The sequence below is a fragment of the Microtus pennsylvanicus genome, chromosome 17, assembly GCF_037038515.1.
Source record: "Microtus pennsylvanicus isolate mMicPen1 chromosome 17, mMicPen1.hap1, whole genome shotgun sequence".
Taxonomy (NCBI): Eukaryota; Metazoa; Chordata; class Mammalia; order Rodentia; family Cricetidae; genus Microtus; species Microtus pennsylvanicus.
In genome coordinates, this window is record NC_134595.1 from 41,119,290 (window position 1) to 41,145,049 (window position 25,760).

The 25,760-nt window shown below is 44.1% G+C and overlaps 2 protein-coding genes across 5 annotated transcripts in view; one reads left to right on the plus strand and one right to left on the minus strand.

Annotated features, from left to right (window-relative positions):
• Sgpp2 (sphingosine-1-phosphate phosphatase 2) overlaps positions 1 to 3,531 on the plus strand; it is a 109,335-nt gene extending 105,804 nt beyond the window's left edge. For all 3 annotated transcript variants that reach the window (XM_075951953.1, XM_075951952.1, XM_075951954.1), the window contains one exon: positions 98 to 3,531. In XM_075951953.1, coding sequence (XP_075808068.1) covers positions 98 to 649 — 552 coding nt within the window. In that variant the 3' untranslated portion in view covers positions 650 to 3,531. The remainder of the gene's footprint in view (positions 1 to 97) is intronic.
• Positions 3,532 to 7,633: 4,102 nt separating this feature from the next.
• The window catches only part of Farsb (phenylalanyl-tRNA synthetase subunit beta), a 65,554-nt gene continuing 47,427 nt past the window's right edge, over positions 7,634 to 25,760 (minus strand). The window contains exons 17-18 of one of the 2 annotated variants that reach the window (XR_012908200.1): positions 14,439 to 14,587; positions 7,634 to 8,157 (exon numbers count right to left, since the gene is read on the minus strand). Coding sequence is in view for 1 of the 2 variants with exons in the window: in XM_075951951.1 (XP_075808066.1) it covers positions 8,006 to 8,157 (152 nt within the window). In the remaining variant the exon portion in view is untranslated. The remainder of the gene's footprint in view (positions 8,158 to 14,438; positions 14,588 to 25,760) is intronic. The other variant, XM_075951951.1, reaches the window with a different exon arrangement.

Below are 25,760 nucleotides of genomic sequence, written 5' to 3' on the forward strand. Positions count from 1 at the left end.
TGATCCACATTTTCTTTGAATAGCTGTGATAAAATAAAACAGTGCACAGATTGTCTCTCAAGTGCCAATCAACCCCCATTCTTTTCTCTCCCGGCAGGACGTGCTGGGCGGCGTGCTGATCACTGCCTTCCTCATCGCCCTCACCTACCCGGCCTGGACCCTCATCGACTCGCTGGACTCAGCCAGCCCCCTCTTCCCTGTGTGTGTTATAGTTGTACCATTCTTTTTATGCTACAATTACCCGGTGTCAGACTTCTACAGCCCAACCAGGGCGGACACGACCACCATCGTGGCTGCCGGGGCTGGAGTCACCCTGGGGTTCTGGATCAACCACTTCTTCCAGCTGGTGTCCCAGCCCAGCCCGTCCCTTCCTGTGATCCGGAACATCCCGCCCCTGACCGCTGACATGCTGGTGTTAGGGCTGACGAAATTTACGGTGGGAATTGTGTTGATTGTCTTGGTGCGTCAGCTGGTACAGAACCTCTCGCTGCAAGTGCTGTTCTCGTGGTTCAAGGTGGTGACGAGGAACAAGGAGGCCAGGCGAAGACTGGAGATTGAGGTCCCTTACAAGTTCGTCACCTACACGTCGGTTGGCATCTGTGCCACGACTTTTGTGCCCATGTTGCACAGGTTTTTGGGATTGCTCTGAGCCCCAAACAGATGGGAACAAGTCCAGTAATGTGAGCTATGAGAAAGCCGTCAGTTGGGGCAACCTCCACCCCTCCTGTTTAAGGAAATCTTAAATCATATTTTTGCTTTGCTGATGTAACATAGATCCTACGGCCGGGGCACCAGCAGTGAGATTGGTCCATAAGGACTGTGCTTCGTTGACTCCAGCCTGAAACGACCCCTGAAGTTAGCCAGACCACCCATCCCCTTTCTGTTACATGGACTTAGGACTGGGTCTTGGGTGGACAGGATGGCGGCTTGACTTGCAATGGCTACAAGCCCTGCTGGGCTCTAGAGAGCCAACAGACTTGAGGTAATATGAAGGCAGGAACACGTCTCAGTCAGAGCCTTGCCTAATGCCTCATCTCGTTCCCCAAACTGGAATTAGGGCTGGGAGGAAGGGTGGCACCGTGGAAAACCACACCCCATGGACAGAGTGACATCTTGTGCTGTGTTTGGACTGGACTGTGCCTGAGTGGCTGGCGAGACCGTTCCGGACTAAAGCCTCCTGTGAGGGGCTCAGATGGCAGCAGAGTTAAGAGGCCGCCAGGAAGAACTTGCTTTCTCAACCAGCCTGTCTCCTCCAGGCACTGTCAGTGAAGCAAGAAGCTGATCTTCCTCGCACAGAGTTTGCAGCATCCCAGGTTTCAGTGTCTGCGCTAGTCTAAGCCACACTTGACAGGCTGCTGCCTCCTCGCAGGTGGAAACAAGGACACCCCGAGACCCCTACTCTTTCTCGCTTGGTTTTCGGCATCTTCGGTTGTTTAAGCTTCCAGATGAACAGAGAATGCACTGAATCAGCACAGGAATGGATGAGCGTCGTCCTCTGGAAGCCTGACCAAGAGAAGCAAGGCAGTCCTGCCATTGCCTCATCCTCCTGATGTTACCTCATCTTTACTTAGCTACTTCTGTAGTTTTTTTTTATTTTAATTGTTCATCTGTGAGGCAGAATCAGGGACCCCCTCTCAACCTTCCCATCTCTTATTTCTTGGCCATTCTGAGGGCCATTAATGCAAGAACAACGTTAGCCTATTTTGGGGAAATAAGCCAATTAACTATAACACCCATTAAACCTTGAGTGGTCCTCCTTAGATCTAGGATGGTTTAATTTATGATGATAACAGCAAAGAGCTCCTTCCCTGGACTCCTGTTCAGAAGAAAGATCAGCTATCAACCCATCCTGAAAAGTTGGTAGAAATGCATAGTTATGGGTCTTTTGTGGGATGGTATCACTGAAGCCAGAGTTCCATGATCCTGACACCTCATCACCAGCCATGCATACTGGACAAAATTAACCCCTTTTAAAAAGTTACCGAGGCTCAGACTTCTGCATTCGGTGTGAAAACCGAGACCAACATTTTCTCTGATGTTAAACATGCCCCAGGGAATGTTGGAATGCCTATGTTGGAATGATGTTCTTTGGTAGTCAACACCATGTTTTAATTTCTCAAGATTAATTCTTGGGCTGGGTGTGGTGGCGCATGCCTTTAATTCCAGGACTCCGGAGGCAGAGGCAGGCAGATCTCTGAGCTTGAGGCCAGCCTGGTACACAGATTGAGTTCCAGGACAGCCCGGGCTACAGTGAGACCCTGTCCTGAAAACACAAACACACAAACGAAAAGAATAATTCTTAACAAAATGCCCATTTTTAACTTAATTCTTCTCTCACTTACCATAGTTAAGATATGATATGAACAGGGATCAAAACGACGCATCCTTTGCCTGGTTTTGCTCTGACGGAATGTCAGCTCCATGGCTAGGGTGCTGCAACCCCTGGCATACGGGTCCTCGGCCTCTCCAGGGCACAGCTGTTGACAGGCACTTTCCTCCCCGTCCCCACCCCAGCTACCAAACTAGAGCTTGTAATGCTGGCTAATATTTACACAGGACGATTTTAGTTAGTTCGCCTGGAGCCTGGAGACAAAGGGCTCAGCTTTCTCCACGTGCATCTTTGCAAAAGAAGGGCTGTGTCTATTGTCACAGCAGTGGGGGTGTGTTTGAGAAGTTTAGGTCCCAACAACAGGGACGCTGACATCTGCAGGGATGCATTTAAGGTCGTGTTTACATAGTTTGGATGGAGGAGAAATATATTAGCCACGCAACATTAAACAGTGGCCTGAGAATTTGTCAGGACAGGTTTGATGGGCTTGCTAACTGCAAATGGAGGGAGACATTAGTTATCAGAGGTGGCAAGTTTAGTTTCGGATCCCTACAGTATCGGTTTTAAAAGTTAGTGCTTGATCACGTTTTTTGCCTTTGTTGATCCCTCTCAATTCACGGCTCACAGAGCACCTCAGCCTAGTAAATTCTCTGTGTCGCCTAGCAAAACACTTGGATTTTCTCTTTGGGGAAAGAGTGCCCCCTGCTGGTTAAGATCCAGTCTTAGTCCAAAGGCTCCTTTGTCATGCTCACCAGAGTGTGTCCAGAATGTGTCTAGGCCAGGCCAACCTTGACGCCAAAGCTTTCAAAAATATTGGCCGCTCCATGAACTGGGAAGAATAACACACCCTTCCCCATCTTGCTTCTACTCCAGGCCAAGGCACCCGTCTAGAATCTGCTTTCTAAACAGCTGTGACTTCTGTGTCGCATTGCTCAGACCTGTACCATAGTTGAATATGCTGGAAAAGATGTAGGCAAGAACCTTCAACCAATACCCTTTGATGGAAGCCACCAGAACTACTCCATGCTGTGCCTGGCAATGGGATTTTCTCGCCCAAAGACACAACTCATCTTCCCAGGGCACTCACAACATGTGGTATTTCAGACCATATGCTTCAGGTTTCTATTTTGGAACCCCTCAGCTGTCTCGATTATGCACTGTATGTAAATTTATTTTTAAAATAAATTCTCTTTTTGTTTGACTGTGATTGTTAAATGCTTTAAAATCTAATGTTGTGTTTCTGTTGGCTTTGTTTTTCTCCTTTTTTTTGAGACAATGCTTCATTCTATAACCCAGGCTAGTCTAGAGCTCAGGTTAGACCAGCTCCCAGCTGTTCTTTAACATAACACACGTCAATCCTCCTCCCTCAGTCTCCCAGGTGCTGCAATTACAGTGTGATCCGCTTTACCTGGGTAGCTTTTTCTTAATCTGGGTGTCTTCCTTGGGTTTGTGGGACCCAAAGTGTGGAAGATTGGAGAAAATGAGTGACAAGCTGCAGAACTTTCAGCTGCCAGAATCCATCTCCGTGCAAACAGCGGGCAGCGTCACAATGGCTACAGATTTGTCTGGCAGGGAATAAGTGTATCGCGGTGGTGTGCTTCTAACTCCTTGATAATGAGAGAATCCTTTTCCTGTGTGGGGACAGATGCCACTCACTGTATGAACTAGAGGGAACGGAAATGTCTTCACAGACGACTGCCCTAGTGGCTGAGCCACCTGAACGCTTGCCCCTGTCAAATCTGCATCACTACCATGCTTTGTGTGTCTTTAAGCCCCTCAGGTTTCTCTTTAAAGCGCTAAACCAAGGTACAGCGAAGGGCACATGTGAGGATGCATTTGTGCTGTGATCAGTATATCCTTGTCGCTCATACGTGCTGGGAACCTAAGGGATCTAAAGTTCCAATCTGTGCTGTGGAGTTCCCCCAGGTCAGAGGAGACATGGGCTCAGAGAATTTGGAGTCAATCTGAAGTGTCAAAGTTGTGTGGAAAAGACCAGGTCATGGGGGTGGAGCAGGACAAGAAAAGGATTTATTTGGGCGTGCAGACCAGAGCAAGAACGGGAAGGCTTTCTAGAGACTACTGCAGAAGACAGGCTTAAAGAGACCAGGCTGCCTTAGCAGTGGGGTGACAAGGTACAAGAAGATGCTGTGTCTAGGAACCAGTGGGATGGAGGCACGTCCCCCTGCTCTCACAGAGAAAACCCGGACCACGTCAGTGTGAGAACCAAGTGATGGAGGTGCTGACTTCACAGGCCCCTTCTATCATCCTCGGTGAGATAGTTCAGTCTGCTGTGGATTCCTCCCCCTGCACCTCTGAACCACTTGTTCCCAGGTCCCCTCATGTGTTAAGAACAAAGCAGCTGTGTGCCCCGCGTGCATGCCATACCCCTTAGTCTTCTCCTTGGGTCCTCAAACAGTGCGTTGTGTTGCCGGGAACCCCTCACTGTCCTCCCTCTCTCTGATATTTCTCCGTCCATTTCTCCAGCACAGGTTACATGGACCAAGCCAAGCACATTTCATTTCAGACCGTGTTCTGCTCAAGGCCATTTGTGTATGTTTTGCTTGTATTGAGTGTGGATGCTGGCGTGGACGTCTGACACACCTTCCGCTATTGCTTCCCGCTGTTTGTTTGACAGTCTCCCACTGAACCCGAGGCTCATAATTTTGGCTGGACAGCTAGGCCAGCAAGTCCCTAGGATCTTCCTGTCCCCACTATTGGGGGTTATAGATCCATGGCAGGATGCCTGACTTATACATGGGTTCTGGGGGTTCAAATTCAGGTCCTTTAGCTTTCACAGCAAGCACTAACCCAGTGAGCTGTCTGCCCAGCCCTGCACTTGGGCTGCCGAAGGCTTTGGTGTTTCAGAGTCACATGGCAAGTCTTCATTCCTCACGAGCATAAGACTTTAATAAATTAGTTTGGACTTACTATCCATCTGTTTTCTCAGAGTGGGGCACACCTGTAGCACAGACTCACACACTTACATGCATAGTAAGAACGAGAGCTGAATGTGGGCCATGAATAGAATGTGAAATTCTTAAAAGCCACAGCCACATGAGACAAGGGGGCTAGATGAAGCCAAGAATTCCTCTTCCTTCTCCACGCCTGTCTATGTGGCATGCAAAAACAAACAAGAAAAGCAACGGTGGCGCTAGGAGTTCCGGCTGTGACGCTCAACACATCTGCCAACCTTGCTGCTTCTCTTCTCCTGCTGTGACACCAGGGTTCCCTTGGTTGGAGCCAAGCCAGATTCTTCTCAGTGAAGGTATTCAGAGAAAGCCAACACCTCTAACAAGCCCAAATCGGTCCTCTCCTCACCGAGGGCGGGGCAGGGTGGCAACCTGGTGCAGCTTTAACGCCTGTACTCAGGACTTCCTTTACAGTGTACCCAGGAAGCCATGAACCAAGAGGAGAGGGGCCGCTAGGGCCTCTGATCTGCACCAGCGGTCACCTGGAAACCATATGGGTGGCTTCGAGGGGGAGCAAATTACGCAGAGCCCCCCAAACACACACCATCTTACCCATCTCAACTCGACGCTGATAAAAAGCGGTTGAAGGGTAAGATAAAGGCATCCATTTACACCCTATACAAATCCTAGCTCTCTGTCTCCTAGAGACTGAAGCATCCAGAGTTCTCGTTGAGATCTCTGGTTAACCGCTCCCACTCCTGTCTGATTTCTACCTAAACAGGGCCACGCGCAGTCTCTTCTGTATGGCTTCTTTCTCTTAGCATGCTGGGGCTCATTTGTGCTATCAGGAGGTCATTCCTCTTAAATGCATGCCCTTCATAAGAGGGGCTTTGTGGTCTGTGGCTACTATAAATAATACCGAATATCTGCATAAAACTGCTGTATGACACATGGATGAAATAGCTAGATGGCGTTTCGGGTTTCAACTACTTTCCTGGCTGTATCATTTTACGTTCTCACCAGCCGCACCCAACAGTCCCACCTGTACCACAAACATTTGATCCATCATTTAAATATGAACCCTTAAATTTTTTTAAAAAAAATATGTATTGGTGTTTTACCTACATTATGCCTGCATACCATGTGTCTGGTGCCCTTGGAGGCCAGAAGAGAGCATCACTGGAATTACAGATGGTTGTGAGCTGTCATGTAGGCGATGAGAAATAAATTCCGGACTTGCAAGAGCAGCCAGGGCTCTTAAGACCTCTTCAGCTCCAACATTAGCCATTTTAATGAGTATGAACAGTATAAATGTGGTCTTTATTTGTATTCCAATGAGGACTAGTATAACCAGACTTTCTTCGGGCTGCTAGCTCACAAAAAGAGACACAGAGACTTACTATTAATTATGAAAGCTCAGCCTATAGCTTAGGCTTCTTTCTAACTAGCTCTTATAACTTAAATTAACCCATTTCTATCCATCTATGGGCTTCCACGTGGCTCGTAGCTTTTACTTCTCCTGCATGTCTTACCCCATCTGTGTCAGGCTGGTGACTCTGCCTTTCATCTTCTGGGGACCTTGCCTATTCCTGCCTAGCTGCCTAACCCCTTCCTACCTAGCTAATCACAGTGATACATTTGCACACAGTGTAAAGGAATATTCCATAACATACTAATAACCTTATCTTACTAAGTTATTAGAAACTGCACACACATGTACACACATGAGCAGGCACGTGCGCGTGCAAACACACACACACACTGTGCCAACTGGATTTTATTGTCAACTTGACATAGGCTTAGAGTCATCAGAGAGGAAGAGCCCTCAACTGAGAAAATGTCTCCCTAAGATCAGGCTGTAGGCAAGAATGTTGGGTATTTTCTTAATTAGTGACCAATGGGGGGGGGGGGGGCTCAGTTCATTGTGGGACTGGTGGCTCTGGGTTCTGTAAGGCAGGCTAAGAAAGCCACGTGGGGCAAGCAAGCAGCACACCCTCCCCCATGACCTCTACATCATCTCCTGCTCCAGGTTCCTGTCCTGTTTAAATTCTTACCCTGACTTCCTTCAATAATGAACTCCGGTGTGGAAGTATAAACCAAATAAACTCCTTCCTCCCCAGGTTCCTTTTGATCATGATGTTTCAACACAGTAACAATATCCCTAGCTAGGATAGGCACAGACTACATATACACTACAATCATATACACATATAGTCACACTACAATCATATACCATATATTCACACTACAATCATATACACATATATTCACACATAAGTGTAAGTAAACTACACTACAATCATATACACATATATTCACAAATAAGCATAAGTAAACTTTAAGAAAAGATGACTTGGAAGGCTGTCACTGTGTGACTAAAACTGATTCTTAAAGATTTTCTTAAAGTACCGATTTTATTGACTTATACATGTCAAGAGTAGAAAAGGCTTAATCATGTACAATGAGTGTTCTTATCAATCACTTGTTTCATTAATAAGGAAAACATGGAATCTGCTATACCGGAGTCATGAGTAACAGTGACACTCTGATGTCTAAGCAATAGTTCTGCTTCCAGAACTCACCAGTGCATACAGATCCACACTGGCTGTTCCACAAGCTGGCCTACTGCAGCTCCCCAAAGCCAGACAGCACACTTCACTTTATTAAACATTAAAGCACAAATGGATATTCCCCATAAGAGGGGCTGAAGGATACCACAGGAGGGAAAGGGACGCATAGAGAGAGAACGATACAGCCGAGACCGACGTCACAAAAAGGGCTCAATATTGATTTCTAGAGAGGAACAGGGCATGGTCAGCTCAAATTTGGTGATAACATCAGGATGAAGGACGCCTAGCTTCCCAATGCTTTGACCCCGGGCAAAGATTTCAGCACACCGCCCAGGGAAGAATGCAGAACCTGAAACAGAGAGGGAGAGGAAATCAATATTTCTTCTCGGGGATAAAAGTCAATAGCCATTTAACACTAAAAGCCTACGGGCCTCCTTTAAAAATAACCATTCTTCTTTAAGACACTGGCTATGCAGTGCATCCTCACACTTTCTAGTATTAAGAAGCACTTACGGTGTTACACCAAGAAACTCCTGCAAGAAAAACAATCAGGAACAAATATGAGAGCCCTAGGCTTCTGATCTGGGGGCTGAGCTGGGAGGAGACTGCAGGAGTGTCACCAGAGTCTTAGGGGAGCTAAGTCCCAAAAGGACACAAAGAAGAAAGGAAAACACTGAGCCTGCAAGGATGGAGCATGCTGGGAAGCAGGCTTTCCCACAGCAGTACTTGGATAAGAAACCTACTGCAGCTCCATTCACTCCTTACCACGGCACACTTCAGCTTATCACACAGGAAACCCACAGAGAACCTGCACGTGTGGTTACAGGCCACGTCGCCAGAACGCCACCCGTGTCCCTGCCTGAAAAGAGCCCCCTAGCATATTGGGAGTAGTCTGTAAAGCCCCACCCCATGCCAGCCCCACCCCAGTCCTGGCTGATTCCTGTTTCACTTCAAGGCAGCCAGAGAGCTTTCTTCATCTGCTGCCAGAGCTCAGCTTCAGCTTCCCACCCAGTGACCATTCTTGAGGCTTAAACCAGCTGAAAAGGAACCACCCAGGCCCAAGGCCCACTCCTGAGCCACGGAAGGCTTATTGACACGCTGGACTCTGCTGGAGTTTAAAAACAATGCTGATTCATTTCTCTCAACACCCACTTGAAAAGGGATCAGGCCCAAGGCTCCTGAAGGATTCAAACAAAATGTTTACTGGTATGAACTATAAATACCCGGCTGGGCCACAAGCCTGTAGCCTGCTACTCAGAGCAAGTGCATTATTTATGGGGGAGCACACTGCTGCGCCTCTGATAGCTCCAAGGTCAGCATAATTAAGAACAGAGTTGGATGGGCGGATAGGGACTCTGTTACTGTTGAGTTGATACCATAGAGACAGACGTACACAGACTGCCCAATCAGTGTGGAGATACTGGGTTCTATTCTCAGAAAGAAGAGGAAAACATTTCTGTCATTCTTAAGCCCAAGGCCACATGGCTGAGCAGTTCTTTCTTCACAGCTCCTCGGGCTCAGAGACTCCTTCACAACAGAAGCAAGCTGTCCATTTTAGTGCTGCAGTTGGCTCTGCGCACGAGTCCACCCCCGGGTGAGGAAATGATGGCATAAAACAACTGGGAAACCAAACTAGATAGATAACAGAGAGCCTGGCAGGGACAGTAATTATGGTTAAATCTGATAAAGATGACACACTTTCGTCCTGTCAAAATGAAAATATAACTTAAAAGACAATACTATCCATTACTAAAAGACAATACTATCCATTACTAAAAGGTTTTTAAAAACGAGACTGACAACCACACCCTAACGACAGGAAAAATGAGGAGAGGGAAAGAAGGGTTGCTGTCTTAAAGGTGAGAGGTAAAGGACTTTTCAAATAACAAGTCAAGGACCTTGCGTGGAGTGCACTCAGCAGCCCCAGAGCTGGGGTGTGCCAGACCCCTCCCTCCCGCAGACCGGGGTGTGAGCGCACACATGTACTACCCAACAAGGATTCTGGCCTGTTTGGAAAGGCCACCAGGAAAGGAAATGCCCAAGACCTTCCTGACAGCCTTGCTGGACCAAAGATTCCCTTTTATCTATTTTCAATTCCAACTTGATTGGATTCATTTTTACTGAAGCATAAAACCAAACTATTTTAGAATCTAAGCCAGATGTGCTAGTTCTGACAATGTTGGCAAAATAAAGCCTAAGATAAGAAATCAGAACTTTTACCTCATATAACATTTTGATACAGCATTTTTTTAAAGTAAAATTCAGTTATATTCTTCCTCAGTTGCCAGGTTTACTTCGCCTATAAATTTGGACCAAACTTTGCTTTAGCTCCTTAATCAGCTAGGTGTACAGTAACAAAAATATTTATACCAGTAAATGTCATTTTCTCTTCCCAGAGGAAAAAAAAATTCAAAGCTATGTAACATGTTCCAAAGTAAGAGTACAAAAAGTGATGAAAATGTCAAAAGTTCAGACTTTCTTCACATGGGCCCAAAGTCACAAGCACTGTTCAAAGGCTCCTGGCCACCAGGCTCATCACTCACGTGTAGCAAGGCCGGGTGGGATCCCTGTAGCGATCAGCTCTGTTCTACCAAACTGCACACCTGAACTTGGGGCAACTTTGTCGTGCAGTGCCATTTTTCACTCTCCCACTTCTAACAGGTTCTGGTGATGAGTCTCACGTTTCCTGTTCAGTTAGATCAAGCTGAGGTTCTGCTCTCCAAATACGCAAACTGAAAGGCATGCAAAAGGGCCTTCTGACATCACCCTCCACCAGACTGACGGTGTTGGAGGGGGGGGGTGGTGGCGTAAAATGACAAAAACAGAAGCATTCTTAGTACTTTAAAAACTTAAAGAGCAAACTGAACTCCAAGGGCAGAACCATCTCATTAACAACACAGAGGGCACAGAGCCCACAGTAAGGGTTCAAGGCCTTCCAGATGTGAGGATGTTGCTATGGAAAAGACCATGGCTCTCATGTTAAAGGGAATATGAGATCGTTTGTTCGGGAGCATTCTGAATGACTATGGCCTGGGAACACAGATTTTGGTTACCCCAAATTCCATGTTCTAACATAGAAGTAGTTTCATGGGTTTCTAGTTTTACAGAATAAAGACAGCCACAAATCAAGGCAGCGTAAAATGCATTGGTGGGTGCGCCAGAGAGGCATACACATCGAGATGGGAGAAGCTTTTCAATAGACCTAAAATATTATCTGATGGTATTCTTAGCTTTTGGACTGGTGGAAGCTGGTGTTCTGTTAACAGCCTCTAGGAGCTGTTAGTTCAGATACAGAGCTGAACAAGGAATGGCTGCTCCTGAAGGCTAAGGCTAGGCCAATATAAAGAAATTAATTAATTAGCCTCTGAACTTACAAAATCTCAATCTCTTCACACTACTGAAATTCCAATCGGTCCGTAAGTCTCTGCAGACATACAAACTCCTTGAGAGAGTTTTTGTTCATGGCCAGTTTCTTTTCAGGAATTGTTGCTCACAATATCCACTGCTGGCACAGGAGGCGGTTCAGTTCAGCACCCAGGTGGACAGATGTGACCCAAAAGCTCCAGCTACAACTAATGCATCATAAAGTCTATCTGAAAACACACGACATCACATCTGAAGGCCACAGCAAAGGCTTTCAGAAAGTCAGACCTGGACTGTAGCCAAGGACGCCTTTATCAAATCACAGTCAAAAACGTATTTCTGGAGACAAGGCAACATGCTGTGTCTGCAGAAAGTGCACTGCCCACTGCCTTGTGAAGGAGGCTCTGGAGTTCCTTCACTCTCTCCTACTGTGTGAGAGCGTGGAAAGAAAGGTCCAGCACACGGGCTCCCACCCACATTTGCATGACTCCATGCCACGACAAACAAGGCTTTGCATAAAGTCTGGCGCAGATACCGGCTTCTAAGGTAGAACACATTTTGGGAAAATGTTGCTCTCTCTTGTAACACACGTGGAAGGCCAGACAAAAGAAACACCAGTCAGGCACAAAGAAGAGCTTAATTTCCCAAACCTAGTGGGGTGTGAATAAGCCCCTTAATTAAAGTCTTTGTGTCCTTGGGGTCATCCCTGGGCCCATAATCTAGCACAGCACCCCGTCTTTAGCGCGTTTTCTGGCTAACTGACCATCAAAGCATTTGGGAGTGCCTTCTCTTGCCCGTTGGCAAACACTTTTCACAGTTTCATTTCGCACCCATCTTTTCAGAGCTATATTATAGCCTAGAGTTGGCGGAGGCTTTCCATACACTCACTCGTTCCTTTAATTTCATGAAGCATCGGAAGTAGAAGCTTTAGGTGAAATGAGCGAACGCTTCATCTGAGAGCACCAGTGTGAGTGTGTGAGTGTGTGTGTGTGTGTGAGTGTGTGTGTGTGTATGAGTGTGTGTGTGTGTGTGAGTGTGTGTGTGTGAGTGTGTGTGTGTATGTATGAGTGTGTGTGTGTGAGTGTTTGTGTGTGTGAGTGTGTGTGTGAGTGTGTGTGTGGTGTGTGTGTGGTGTGTGTGTGTGTGTGAGTGTGTGTGTGTGTGAGTGTGTGTGTGAGTGTGAGTGTGTGTGTGTGAGTGTGTATGTGAGTGTGTGTGTATGTGTGTGTGAGTGTGTGAGTGTGTGTGTGTGTGAGTGTGTGTGTGAGTGTGTGTGTGTGTGTGAGTGTGTGTGTGTGTGTGTGTGTGAGTGTGTGTGTGTGTGTATGAGTGTGTGTGTGAGTGTGTGTCTGTGTGTAAGAAAGCATGGGCCTTTGTCTCATACTCCTGCCACTGCCTAGAACCGGGTCACTCCTTTACACTTTATTTCACATGCTCTGAAATATCATCTGCTCGTTTAACTTTACTCTTCCCTTTTTTCATATTGCCAATACATATTTTGGGATTCAAACTCACAAGTGATTGTAATTAGGTACTTTATTATCCAACTGTAAAAAAAAGAACATCAACAACAAAATTAGCAGGGGCAGAGAACGCTGGTAAAGTAGTGTGTTGTTGCTAGCAACAGAAACCAGCATCATCAGCTTTCACCACACATATCCCCACACTCGAGGAGGAAATGGAAAGCGCGTGCCTGTAGATACCAGTAAGTCATAAGTCTGTTCAAAATGACTGATTATGTAATATGGGTGCCTATCCAAACCCTACACACTTCTCAAAGGATATATAAATAAACAAATAATTTCTACTCAATTATACCCTGCATACATACACAATTTCATTCCTATGGGGCCATTGTTCTCAGGTTTTAGAATAAGCAGATTTTTGAGGACAGGACAGTAGAGGAAAGAAGTCCACCACCATAGGTAAGGTATTAACTTGTAAAAGAAAAGGCTTCAGGACCTTAAGGAGCCAAAGCATCACCACCAAGATATGAACACAAAAACACTTTTTTTTTTTCTGATCTCAATGCACTCAGGAGAAAATTCCTCTGCAAAGACCATTTAATTTGTAAGGGGAGACTGAATAATTTCCGACTGGTAATATAAAACACCCATTTTCTCCCAGATGTATACAATTCTTCACCTTGCATTTGAAGTGAATAGTTGTGGTACCTAAAGTCTATAAAGAGAGGGGGCCTAATCCTTTGAATTTAATGGCCATCTTTCATCCGTTTCTGAAGATCAAAAGAAAGAAAAGCCCTTCCACAACTTTACAGTGCTAATCCCAACACACCTGCAGACACCATTAACTCTTACAGGGAGGCAGTGGACCAGAGAGAATTGGAACTTTCCAACTCATGGCTTGGGGAGGGTTCCAGGACCAAGACCTGGCACCATGTACTCTACCACAAATGAGGACAGGGACCTGGGACCTTATTCTTACAGGAAATCAGCAAAATCCAAATGACCTCATCTTCTCATAACAGAGAACCACCTTCTGTTAGGCACAGTGGTTCACACCTGTCTTCCCTCAGGAAACACAGGCTGCCAGGCTGAGACCAGTCTGGACTCTTCAGTGGACAATGTCAGAAGAATTTAGACCCCTTTCATTCACTAAAATCATCTTACAAGGACATATTTCAAATTATAATCCAGTCTTTGCTTCCATGGCTGTCACCCCCCAGAGTGAGACGTCTCAGAGTGGGGATCTGGCCAAACCCTCTGCCTGCTCTAAGTTACAGATGGGAAGAGAATCACTAGGAGATTAGGAGCCTTGCCCAAGGCAAGCAATAACACAGGCTAGAGAGCAAGCCAGAGGTGAAGAGGCCATGCACATGTGGCTGCAGCAGGTTGCTTCTGAGCTTCTGGCCAAACTGCTCACCACCTCATGTTTGCAAACAATAAATACAGCTTAAAGACGGAACACAGCAGACTGACAGTGTCACCTCTGCCCTTAGTACACACCCAGGTATACTCTGTGATGCTATCAACACAACAGAACACCAGCAGCATTACAACCACAGAATACCACCCATTGGGGGAAATAAAATTACATTAAAAAAAATACTTAAAGCCAGGTGGTGGTGGTGGCGCACGCCTTTAATCCCAGCACTGAGGGAGGCAGAGGCAGGCGGATCTCTGTGAGTTCGAGACTAGCCGGGTCTACAAGAGCTAGTTCCAGGACAGGCTCCAAAACCACAGAGAAACCCTGTCTCGAAAAACCAAAAACAAAAACCATATTTAAATTTGTAAATGAGTGTTTTACCTCCTATGTAGGGACACCACATTCGTGCCTCAGGTCAGAAGAGTTATGGAGGATTCTGAGCCGCCTTTGTGGATGCTGGGAAACGAACCCAGGTCCTCTAGAAGAGCAGCATGTGCCTTAACCGCCAAGCCAGCTGTCCTGCCCCAGAACTGCATTTTTAAAGAACCCACAAAACAAAGAATCTTTAATGAGATGCAGTCTAGATTCTTAAATCAAGGCTTAAACTATCTGAGCAGATGAGTAAGTACCCCAATTAACAGCAGGTAAAAGCTTGGGCAGGTAAGAAGGAGCAGCTGCACCAGAGCCCACAGCAGAGGCTACTTCTGAACTCAATCACAGATCTGAGAACCGGACAAGGCCTTGCAGATGGCCCTGTCTGTCCTACAGCTCACATGGGAGAACAGAATCCTGCAGCAGGTAAACCTTAGATTCAAGACTGGAATCCAGGTCCTAAATCCTGGTCAGAAGCCTTCTTACACAGGGCTGATTTTTTTCTGGCAGCAGACATAAAATCTCTAAGTTCACTCTGAGGAGTAATCTGCCCATCCCTGATACGCTCACTCGTTCCTGCATCTTCTTTTCCTAATAAAACTATGGTGTAAACAGGACACACACTTGTTCTCATTTTACAAAAAAGAAACTTATAAAATCCTCTGAATTCAACAGCAACCCTCATTATAGTCCCAGCTACTTGAAAGACTAAGGCAGGAGGAGTGTGAGTTTAAGTCCATCCTGGGCTTCAACAGCGAAGACCTACCTAAAAGTAAATAAGTTAAAAGCGCCTGGACTGGAGAGATGGCTCAGAGGTTAAGGCTGCTCTTTCAGAGGTCCTGAGTTCAATTCCCAGCAACCACATGGTGGCTCGCAACCATCTGTAATGAGATCTGGTGCTGCCTTCTGGCTTGTGGGCATATATGCAGGCAAAACACTGTATATATAATAAACAAATCTTTTTTTAAAAAGTGCCTAACTCCATGGTAAAAATGAAAATCCATGGCAACATCCAGTGTTGTTTTACATCCTAAGACTAACAGTGTATTATACTGTCTTCATTTTACACTTTTATTTATTTTGGAGAGAGAGTGTGTGTACATGTGTCGCAATGCGAGTTAGAAAATAACTTACAGGAGAGGGTTCTCTCCTTCCACCAAGTGGTTCCTAAAGGTTGAACTCAGACTGTAGGCTTTACCCACTGGCCCAAGCAAAGTATTATCATCATTATAGTTAGTATCCATATCATACTGGAATCTACTTTTCCAATTTTATTTACAGTTACACATTTAAAGACATTCGTCATGTTCCTTCCTTTATGTTTACATATCAGTTGGCCAAATAATTCTTTAAGTAGTCCACATTAAAGCTGTCTAGTTACTATTGTAAATGGGTTTCTAAAGATGTATCACTTAGTCCTCCGTCTTTAGTTTCCCAGAAATTGTAGTATACAAGAAAAATCAAAACAAAAATAAACCACTGCCCCCAAATTCACAGAAAAATATATATTTCTCATTTTTAAACAAAGCAGATCATGAATTAATACAATTTTAAAACTCAGAGTAAAAGTACCTATAAAGGCTTCTAGAATATAGCTTATTAAATATAGCTTATAGAATATACATAAATTCTGAAAGCAGAAGTGGGAGGGTCAGAAGTTTTAAGGCCTCAGCTACTAAGGAGTCTGAGGCCAGTCTGGGCTATACAAGATCCTGTCTCAGTGTCCTCCAAAAAAGGTGAAAAGCGATCTTTAAAACTTTCCAGTTTCCTAAATAAACTCTACCAGATGAGCTACTAGCTTGTAGTGAGATTACTAAAATAATTCCTTTGGGTCCACACTGAGTGAGGAGGAAGCAGCACAGAGCAATGCAGCCAATAGCGGGATGACTTCGCTTTGCTGCGGGGACATGGCAGAACTCAGAAGAGGAGGAAGGTGCTCTCAACAAATCCCTTGGATGAGGAATTGGTCTGTTGGCAAAGTGCTCTGAAAAGAGACGGTGGATGCTAACATTCACTCCAGCTCCCGTGTAAGCACTGGGGACCTGCACGCGAGCGGCCACCTGGATGCACACTGCATTTGTGAAACAGAGGGCAGCGGCTCAGCATCTAGCCCTCCTTGGCTATAGCATAAACACTATTTCATAATCTCTCTGAATCTTATACGACTACATAGTACACGTGGGAAATCTGAAAGTCACAGATTAAATATATACTTTGGAAAATAAGGGCTCAGCTCAAATTCCACTTTAATTATGGATACATTTATTTTTAATGCTGGGAAAGGGACTTTAAGTGTTCTATGGATTTGGCTGATTAAAAGAATCATGATACCAACTCTGGTGTGTGTGTGTGTATTCGCATGTTTATTGAAATAATACTAATGAAAGAAGATGAATACCATAGGCCTTGAGGTCTCTGACAACCTGTGTAATGCTGGGGCTCTATGTCCTTTACCCTGGTGTGATTCACGGCCTTCATTCTAATTCTTACCTACTCTCAGTATAATCCTGTTTCCTTTTGTACCTATCCAGTATGAATGAAGGACCTCTGAAAGTTATTTTATCATTTAAATATACAAATTGAATGCAATCATAAGATACTGTTATCTCAATCTCTTCATGAATTTCAAAAGGCATTTATAATAAGGTTAATGTGGGAAGTTAATTAGTAAAATTTAACAAAAACCATGGTAACTGCAAAACAGTAAGTACAAATAACCTATGAAGCTCTCTCTGAAAAAGATGGAGGCCAGTCTTCATTCCTGTGCTCAGAGTGAAGAGCGACTGTCTGGGAGACTGCAATGCGATACAAAGGGAACGTGGGGATTCCTTTCTGATCGCCGATGGTGGGAAACTTCTCAACTAAGAAAGTCTGATTCCAGAAGGAAAGAAATGAATAAATGACTGTATCATGTTTAAAAACTTACATAAATGAGAAAATATGCTTCCTTTGTTCTTACAAGGAAGATTTGGGTCAAATGTCAGTGAGATGCCATTTCCCATCTATGAGACTGCAAACAGCAGAAAAAACAAACGGACCTTCAATTTAGTGTAAACAAGGTCTCATTCACTGCACCTACAGTGTAATAATCAAAGGTCTAACAGGGTGTCCAGCCATACTTAGTGCAAATACCAACATACCCTTTGTTCCGGTAACTCCCTACTTCTAGACAAAGCATCAGACAGCATGAGCACAAGGCTGCAGTGTAGTACTGACTGGAAACAAGCCAATGCTCGCCAACAGAGAACGGGTCCAACTCTAGGTCCAAGTAAAGGAGGAAGGAAAAAGGACCCCACAGGCTGCCTCCGTGTAGGATGCCGGGACAAGAAGCCAGCGATGTAGCCTAAACACAGCACTGCCACTCAGCTGAGAAGGCAGAGGGTGTATAAACATACATGTGCACTTACGTCTAAAGGCAAACCACACAAGTATAAATGAAGTATGAAGGCTGAGGTCAGTGGAGCACACCTGTAATTCCAGCATCTGGGAGGTGAAGGTGATTCCATGGGTTCAAGGCCAGTTGTAGCTATATAGAAACACCTATCTCAAAAGAAAGAACAAAAGCCTAGGAAAAAACAACAGCAACAACAAACACAGCCTCAGAAGGCAGGAGAGGAACTGAGTCAAAGTGGAAATGAAAGCTGACTATCTACACGTACTGACTTAATTATACCCTAAGGATAAAAAGAAGTGACTAGTTTTTAAACGATTTTCAGCCGTCACATTGCTGTGGAACAATGGTCTTGTATTTTAAATAAACGCTGATTAGCCTGTGACCGGGCAGGAAGTAGAGGGGGGGCGACGAAAATTCTGGGAAGAGGAAGGAGTCAGTCTGCAACTGTCATCCAGACGCAGAGGACACAAGATGTGACTGCCTTGCCGAGAAAGGTACCAAGTTATGTGGCTAACACACACAAGACTAATGGGTTAATGTAAGATGTAAGAATTAGTTAATAAGAAGCCTGAGCTACTAGGCCAACCAGTTTATGATTAATGTAGACCTTTTTGTGTTTATTTGGGACTAATGGCTGTGGGATCTGGCGGGACAGAAACATCAGTCAACAGTCAGACCGTTAGTAATACTGGAATTTTCCCTCTGAAACTATAATGGCATAGCCAGATGAGGATAAGCAAACTGATGAATATGTGTTAAGAACCCAGAGTTTTGGTGTAAACTAAGAGAACTGTAAAATCAAGTATATTATGTAAATATTCTCAAGTTCTGAATACGAACTGAAAGTATCCATGCTAGGGTGGGGATGTAGCTCAGAGGTAGAGTGTTTGTCTAGCATGCAGGAAGCCCTAGGTTCAAGTACCAGAAGTAAAAGGCAAACATAAGTGTTCTATTTGAAAAGCTTATAACTAAACGAACAAGTGCTTTCTGCGTCTGCATAATCTTTGTATACCAAAATGCCCCAGAAACAAAGCTGTACTTAGGAGCAGAGAGCAACCACAGCGTGCACATTGTGACCTGAATTTGATCTCTAATTAAAATGAGTCAAAAACCCTTGGACACATGGCTGACTCCAGTCTGAGATGAAACCACTATGACGAGAGTTCTGGGAGCATCCTATCCCTGCCCAAACATGACCATTCCCCCTCCATTTATAACTAGACTTCCCTCTTTGTTTCCCAGAACAATCTGGCCTTTACGTGAATCAAGGGAGACAGAAGCACCCATCTGGCTTGGGCAGACATGACTCAGGGTCTCAGATGAGGGAGAAATGACAAGATGGCTCTCGGAGGGAGCAGAACCCCGCAAGGCAGCTAGTGTTGTGTTGTACAAACCTACTGGGGAGAAGGAGGTGATGATGTCAAGTAAGGTAAGAATAAGAGTTCCCTCAGGTCTCCTACTGTTTGGACACTTCAAAGCTAAGCTCAGCTTGACAAAAATTTGACTCTATGTTGAATCTCTCTCACTTGATTTTCACACAGCAATACTGACCTGGAACACAGCAAATATTTGCAGTAGCTATGTTACAGAATCTAGCAATATGCGATTATGACGGGAAAACTCTACCCAAATTGGTCCATGTCAAAGCCACACTGAACTGACTATGGTGGCAGAGGCCTGTGATCCCAGCTCTCAGGAGGCTGCGAAAAGGGTCACAAGCTCAAGGACTGTCTGGTCTACACAGCAAGGTTTTGTCTCAATCAAAACAAGACAAGAAATCAGACACACTGAGAGGTAGTATAAACATGGCTAAGGGCCACTGCCCTGTCCTGTGTGTGCTGCTTATGTTTCTTCCTGACACCATTCGTGTGTGGCTTAGGCTTTGAGACCTAAATAAAAAAAGTTCATATTTTATCACTTAATTTAAAAAGTTTTGAGTTTTTTTTGTCAAGTGTTAAAAACATAAAATTATAAATATCTATCAACTGGTTCAATTACTTTCTCACTTATTATATGGAGACATTAAAACTTTTATGAATTGCTAACTGGCATAAGTAATCTGATATACTATTATTTACATGAGTAAATAATATTTAGAAATTTCAAAAGAGGTCTGAGGACATAGCTCAGCTGGAAGAGGCATTGCAAACATGTAGAGACCTGGGTCCAGTCACAAGCACCCCATAAACCAGGTATGGCGACACACGCCTGGAGTCCTGGCACTCAGGAGGAGTTGGGCGGTGAGTAAAGGAGCTCATCACCAAGCCTGACGGCCCGCGTTTCGTCCCCAGGCCCACACGGTGGGAAAGCACTGATTTCAACAAGCTGTCCTCTGACCTCCATGACAGACACTGGCATGTGTGCCCCAGACCTTCCAAAAAAGTCAGTAAAGAAATATAGTTTAAGATCAACAAATTCAAGGTCAACCTACGCTATGAGACCTGTCTCAAAAATCAAAACCAAGCAACATTAAACAAAACAAAAACAAAAGCCAAACTTTCTAGCAGATAGAAACCTAAAAGCAACTAATTTTAAAAATTTGCCTTCCAAATAACAAGTTTAACTTGGTGGTAGAATATCATCTCCCAGAGAAGAATAGAATTCACCAGAAAATGGACTAAACTTCATTTTAAATGAAACAAGCAAAACTCAGCAAGACAAATGCTGCATGGTTTATCATCCACAGAATCAGCTTTCAAAAAAGATAGGCTCAAAGTTCTTTGTGTATTATTCATATAGGAAAATGTTACAAGGATACAATTTTAAAAGTTTATATTTGTTTAGTCAGTGTTAACTCTTCACTAAACAAATAAAAGTAATTTTATAGAGTGTTTGCTTATCATGTAACAGACTCTAGATCTGATCACAGTGATGCCACATACATAAAATTATTGTTTTATAGATTTTATATACACAGTTATACATATAGCACATAAGCAATACACAGTACATCTACAGTATTAAAATTTAATCAAAGATCAATTAAAAAAAATGTCTGGCTAGTAACTGGAGAGACTAGAAGATTTTTTTGTTTGTTTGTTTTAATTTTTTGAGGCAGGGTTTTTCTGTATAGCCCTGGCTGTCCTGGAACTCACTCTATAGACCAGGCTGGCCTTGAACTCACAGAGATACGCTTGTCTCTGCTCGCTGAACGCTGGGATTAAAGGTGTGTACCACCACTGTCCAGCCTAGAAGGTATTCTTAAAGCATGAGGATGGGGAGTCAGTCCTGGGTAGACCTAGGCAGGACCACTTCTTCTCTCAAGCTGGGGTAAGTTAATTCTCTTCTTTGTCTGGGGACAGTTAGGAAAATCCATCAGACCCATGGATGCACTCTCTCCCTTAGGAGAGCTGAGACCAGTTCTCTCTTCATTAAGTACAGCCACTGAACCCGCTTCCTCCTGAGAGTCTGGGCCTGCTGCAGGAAGGCTTTTAGCATCTCCAAGAAGAGCATTTCTGAAAAAACCTGAGAGGAACCTCTTTGTTAACGGAAGAGCTATGTGCTATGGATCTCTGTGTCATACACAGGAGCTAGCCTAAGCAGAGGGTAAATAAACAGTTCTGAATTTTGAAAAAAAGAGACTGTCTAAAACAGATCTTTAGGAGAGATAGTAATAATGATAGCACAAAGATTGCCATACTGTGTTACAACTGTATCAGAACACTGAACTAAACCATTTAGTGTGGGATTTGTGATTATTACAATTTGCCGAACAAAAACACATAGAAAGTAAAGAAAGTGTCCCTGAGTGGGGAGACCTTTACCTTATGTATGGAAATGAGGCAGGAACAATGAACATTCATTCAATAGTAAGACAGGTAGGTGCCAGGGCTTCTGGGCAGCCGGGCAGCCCTGTTGTCTGCTGTCCCCAGTCTTTCACCACTTCAAAGCCAAAGGGCAGTGCAGGCAGCCTCAGTCGGGTAAGGTCACAAGCTTACAAACTATCTACCAAAGCCCATGCCTTAGCAGAACAGTCTTTGCTGATGGTACTGCTCTTTAGAACCCCCATATCATACTCCAGGACTGAACACCTTTATTGCAACAAGCTGTTCGCAACAGATACTTCCCCAACGAATTTCCAAGCTCATATTACACTAAGACTGACAAGGGGAACAATTTCAGCCATATATTTTAGCATCTGAGATCTTTCATAGGTGTCCTAAAAGGTGAATGAGGTCACGACCCCAGGTCAAGCCAATGACCACTAGGTGTTACTGTAACAGAAGGTACCTAATAACCAGGGTGAGTACAGATGGTGCTGGGCTAAATGTGGGCATGACAAGGTCATTTTTCATTTCCTAAAATCAATTCTGAGCAGCACAAAAACTCAAGACTGTCAAAACTAAAGCTCTGAAAACCTGTCTGTTCATCCAGAACCTTGTCTCAAGTTAAATTGAACTTTCTGCAGAATTGGGGGGGAAAAAAAAATCAAAACAGAACTAGGTAACAAGCTAAGGAGGAAAAATCACATGCTCGAGCCAACAGGCCAGTCACAAAGCCCACCACATTCTACAAGAAATTATTTTTGCCACTGATTTGCCCAGCAACCACATTACTGTTCTAAACACAAAAATGTTGAGAATTTTCCTTGCCCAGATGCGGTTTTTTTTTTTAAAGGCTAAGTGCATCTTAACATACATAATTTAGTTTGCAACAAACCACAGAGACGAAGGGAAAGCTGAAAACACTAAAAACATGTATTTCCTATAATGGTCTGATCAAATGCCACTAAAACACCCTGCTGAACTTTTGAAACCCTTAAAATGCTCTGCAGTCTGCTAACAAGTTAAAGGTTCTCTTTTTTTCTTTTCACTCAACTTGACCCCATTCTATCATCAACTTGACAATCTACATCACTTTAGGTCTTAAATTGCAAAGGTGCCTAGAAAACGAGAAATATGTACGATTAGCAACCATGGTTTTTCCCTCTGGCTGCAGTCACGGCTTTTGAGTGCTGCTGTGGATGGCCAAGCTGCAGAGATCAGCACAGTTATGACCTAATGTCAGCAACCTTCCTCGGGATCGGTGTGCTGCTCAGCCAGATGAACTTCCAGACTTCTTCTCTCACTATGGGCAGGGCCAAGCTTCTTAGAGGAAGATTAAGCTCCATTCTACTTAGCCTCCCAGAAAAGCTGAACAGAGGAAGCTTAGTTACACACAGTAAGAGACAGAAAGAGATAAATCCCAACTGACATGACCAAGAAACTCTGCTAAACAGACCAAGCTAAATTATAACTGCAAAGCCACCAGGGAGCTTTAATTATTAAAAAGTAAACCATATGCTGGAGTAATAGAAACTCAATAATCAAAAATGGCATGAAACAGTAGTTTTCATTCTGGCTGCACTGGTCCTCCTCTGAAGATCTTTTCCTAACGTACATTTTTATTCCTAACGTGTGTGTGTATGGATGTGAAATAACAGAAAAGATATAGCTAAATAACAGGAAAGATATAGCTAAAACACTCCAACAACTAAATCCCATGCCCCCCCGTCTGATTCAGGAGTCTGGAAAACAGTTTTTGTTCCTTAGTTGTGGTATGTGCATACATATCACAGGGAGAACAAATCCTGGCTTTCTGCGGACTTAGTTTGACCAGTCATTTTTTATCTGGCCATAAAAAAAAAGGATAATTGTATTTATCACTAGATAATCAAAACAGATTAAGAAATCCCTATGAAAAACAAAGAACTGTTATTTATAATGACACTAGTTGTCCTTGGCTTGATGGCTCTTACAAAATGCACCCTAAGAAAAGAGCACCCAGGAACTAGGCACATGCCCCAGGGTCCGGGGAGCTGGATATGCCGCCGACAGTGACGGGAAACAAAGCAATCTCCCTACTCCTCGCAAGGAGAGCAGTTAAACATATTAGAAAATACTGATCCAGGCTGCCCACGTGTAGAAATTCTATCAAAGCTTTTCAAAGTCATAAAAGTTTAAAACACTGGCATTTGAGAGCCAAATGTAGATTCAAAAAGAAAATTAAATCTGAGCCTTAAATGTTCATACAAAACAAACAACAAAAACCAAAGTAAGTTAGGTGTGGTTGCTCCTGCCAATCATCTCTGCACTCAGAAGGCAAAGGAGAAAGAACTGAAAATGGAAGCAAGTTTAGGCTAGGCAGGCAGAGCCTGCATCAAAACGCCAAGGGCTGGGGGTGCAGCTCAGTGGCAGGGTTTGCTTACTACACTATCCCAGGTGCTGGCTGTAATGTCTAGCACTGAAAAGAAGAAAAAGAAAAAGTAGCAGTTTACCTTAACCAAAAGGCACATAAAGATCCAAAAGTAATTAAGAAAGCTAAAATCTCTGGGTGGATGTGGCGGCATACACCTTTAATCCCAACTCAACAGGAGGCAGAAGCAGTAAGTTCAAGCCAGACTGGGCTACATAGTGAGCTCGGAGTTACATGAGACTGTCACAAAAAAACGAAGGGGGGGGGGAGGTGCTATATCTATAGATGCATTTTGAAACTTAAAAACAATTCTGGGTCAAAATAGCAGATTATTTGCTATTAGAGAAGTTAGATGCTAAAGTTCTCTATTGCTTGAACTTTAGTACCCACAGAATTCAAATTACGTAAGTTTGAAATTACAAAAATTTAATTTTTAAGATCAACACCTACTGGCTGTGTCTCAGTGGCTCAGGCTATGAAATCTCCAAACTCTGGAAGCTGTTGTTTTCCTGTTCAGGTGGACTCGCGTCAGTCCTCCAAGCCACGACAGAACACTCGGCTCACTGCTCTGCCGTAGCCTGCGATGCCGTCCCATTTATTCACCACTGCCCTCCGCCTCCTGCTAAGCTCACTGAAGTAAGGACCTTTTCACTCACCTGCTTCAAAGGAAGCAGTAGCTTCAACGCTCTGCCTCTTGCCAGCATCCGGAGCCCCTTCCACAGCTGTAGTCACAAATGACACTCTCCTCCACACACCCTACAGTACTCACCTAGGCAGACCCTGGCTCCACCTATTCTTTCAAAGGCCCCATCACTTCCCACAAGCTCACTGATGTTCTAATCTTGGAGATTTCCAGAACGGTAAACTGCTGACTGAACATGTACAAGGAACCCTGGAAGCAACTGGTAGAGAGGCCTGGGTCTGACATGAGAAACGGGACCAAATCACAACTCGCTTCCCTTTAATCCCTTCACTTGTAAAGCCTAGATGTTACACTGGATGGACGCTGAGACCCAGCCCTAGCTCTGGACTCTAATAACTCCATTATGTTATCATAACACATCTTCACTGGGCCATCTCTGATGAGAAATGCATGAAAATACCTAATTCCTTCTATTAAACATCTCAATTTATTTCAACGAATAACCCAACATAGCTATATATTTCAGAGCTATTTTTGAAAAATGAAAAGGTTCAAAATAAAAATAAGCCACAATAAAAAAAAAGCTGAGGATTAAAAAAAATAAATATAAGCAAAACCCCAAAAATACTTACTTACCAAATCACTATAAATAACTGCTAAATAACACTTTAAAAATGGAAGTTCTGGTGGAAATTTAGGATGTCAAATGCAGACATAAAAAACAACATGGTAAAACAGCAGGAATGAGTGAGAAAATATTTTTGCTTCAATTGTTTCTAGTTCTCTTGTCAAAGAAAATAAACTTAGATCAAGCTACAGGATAACAAAAAGATTCAGACTGCCTCAGACAAAGAAAAACCAGCATGTTAGGGGCACACGTAGCATTTAGTTGGCCTGAACTAAAGCCAGAGACTGGTCTGGGCTTTTGGGCAGTGGATCCCACCAACACCTTGATTAATGAGTGAGTATTCATAATAGCTTTCTTTCCACCTTGCCTCAAAGCTTCAGACATGCAGCTCTCAAGTACATATGAACCTGCAGCCTGGGCTTCCCAGCTCACCAGAGCTGGCGGCACAAAACTGAAGCTCCTAACAGTTCTGAAAAACAACATCGTGAGGTG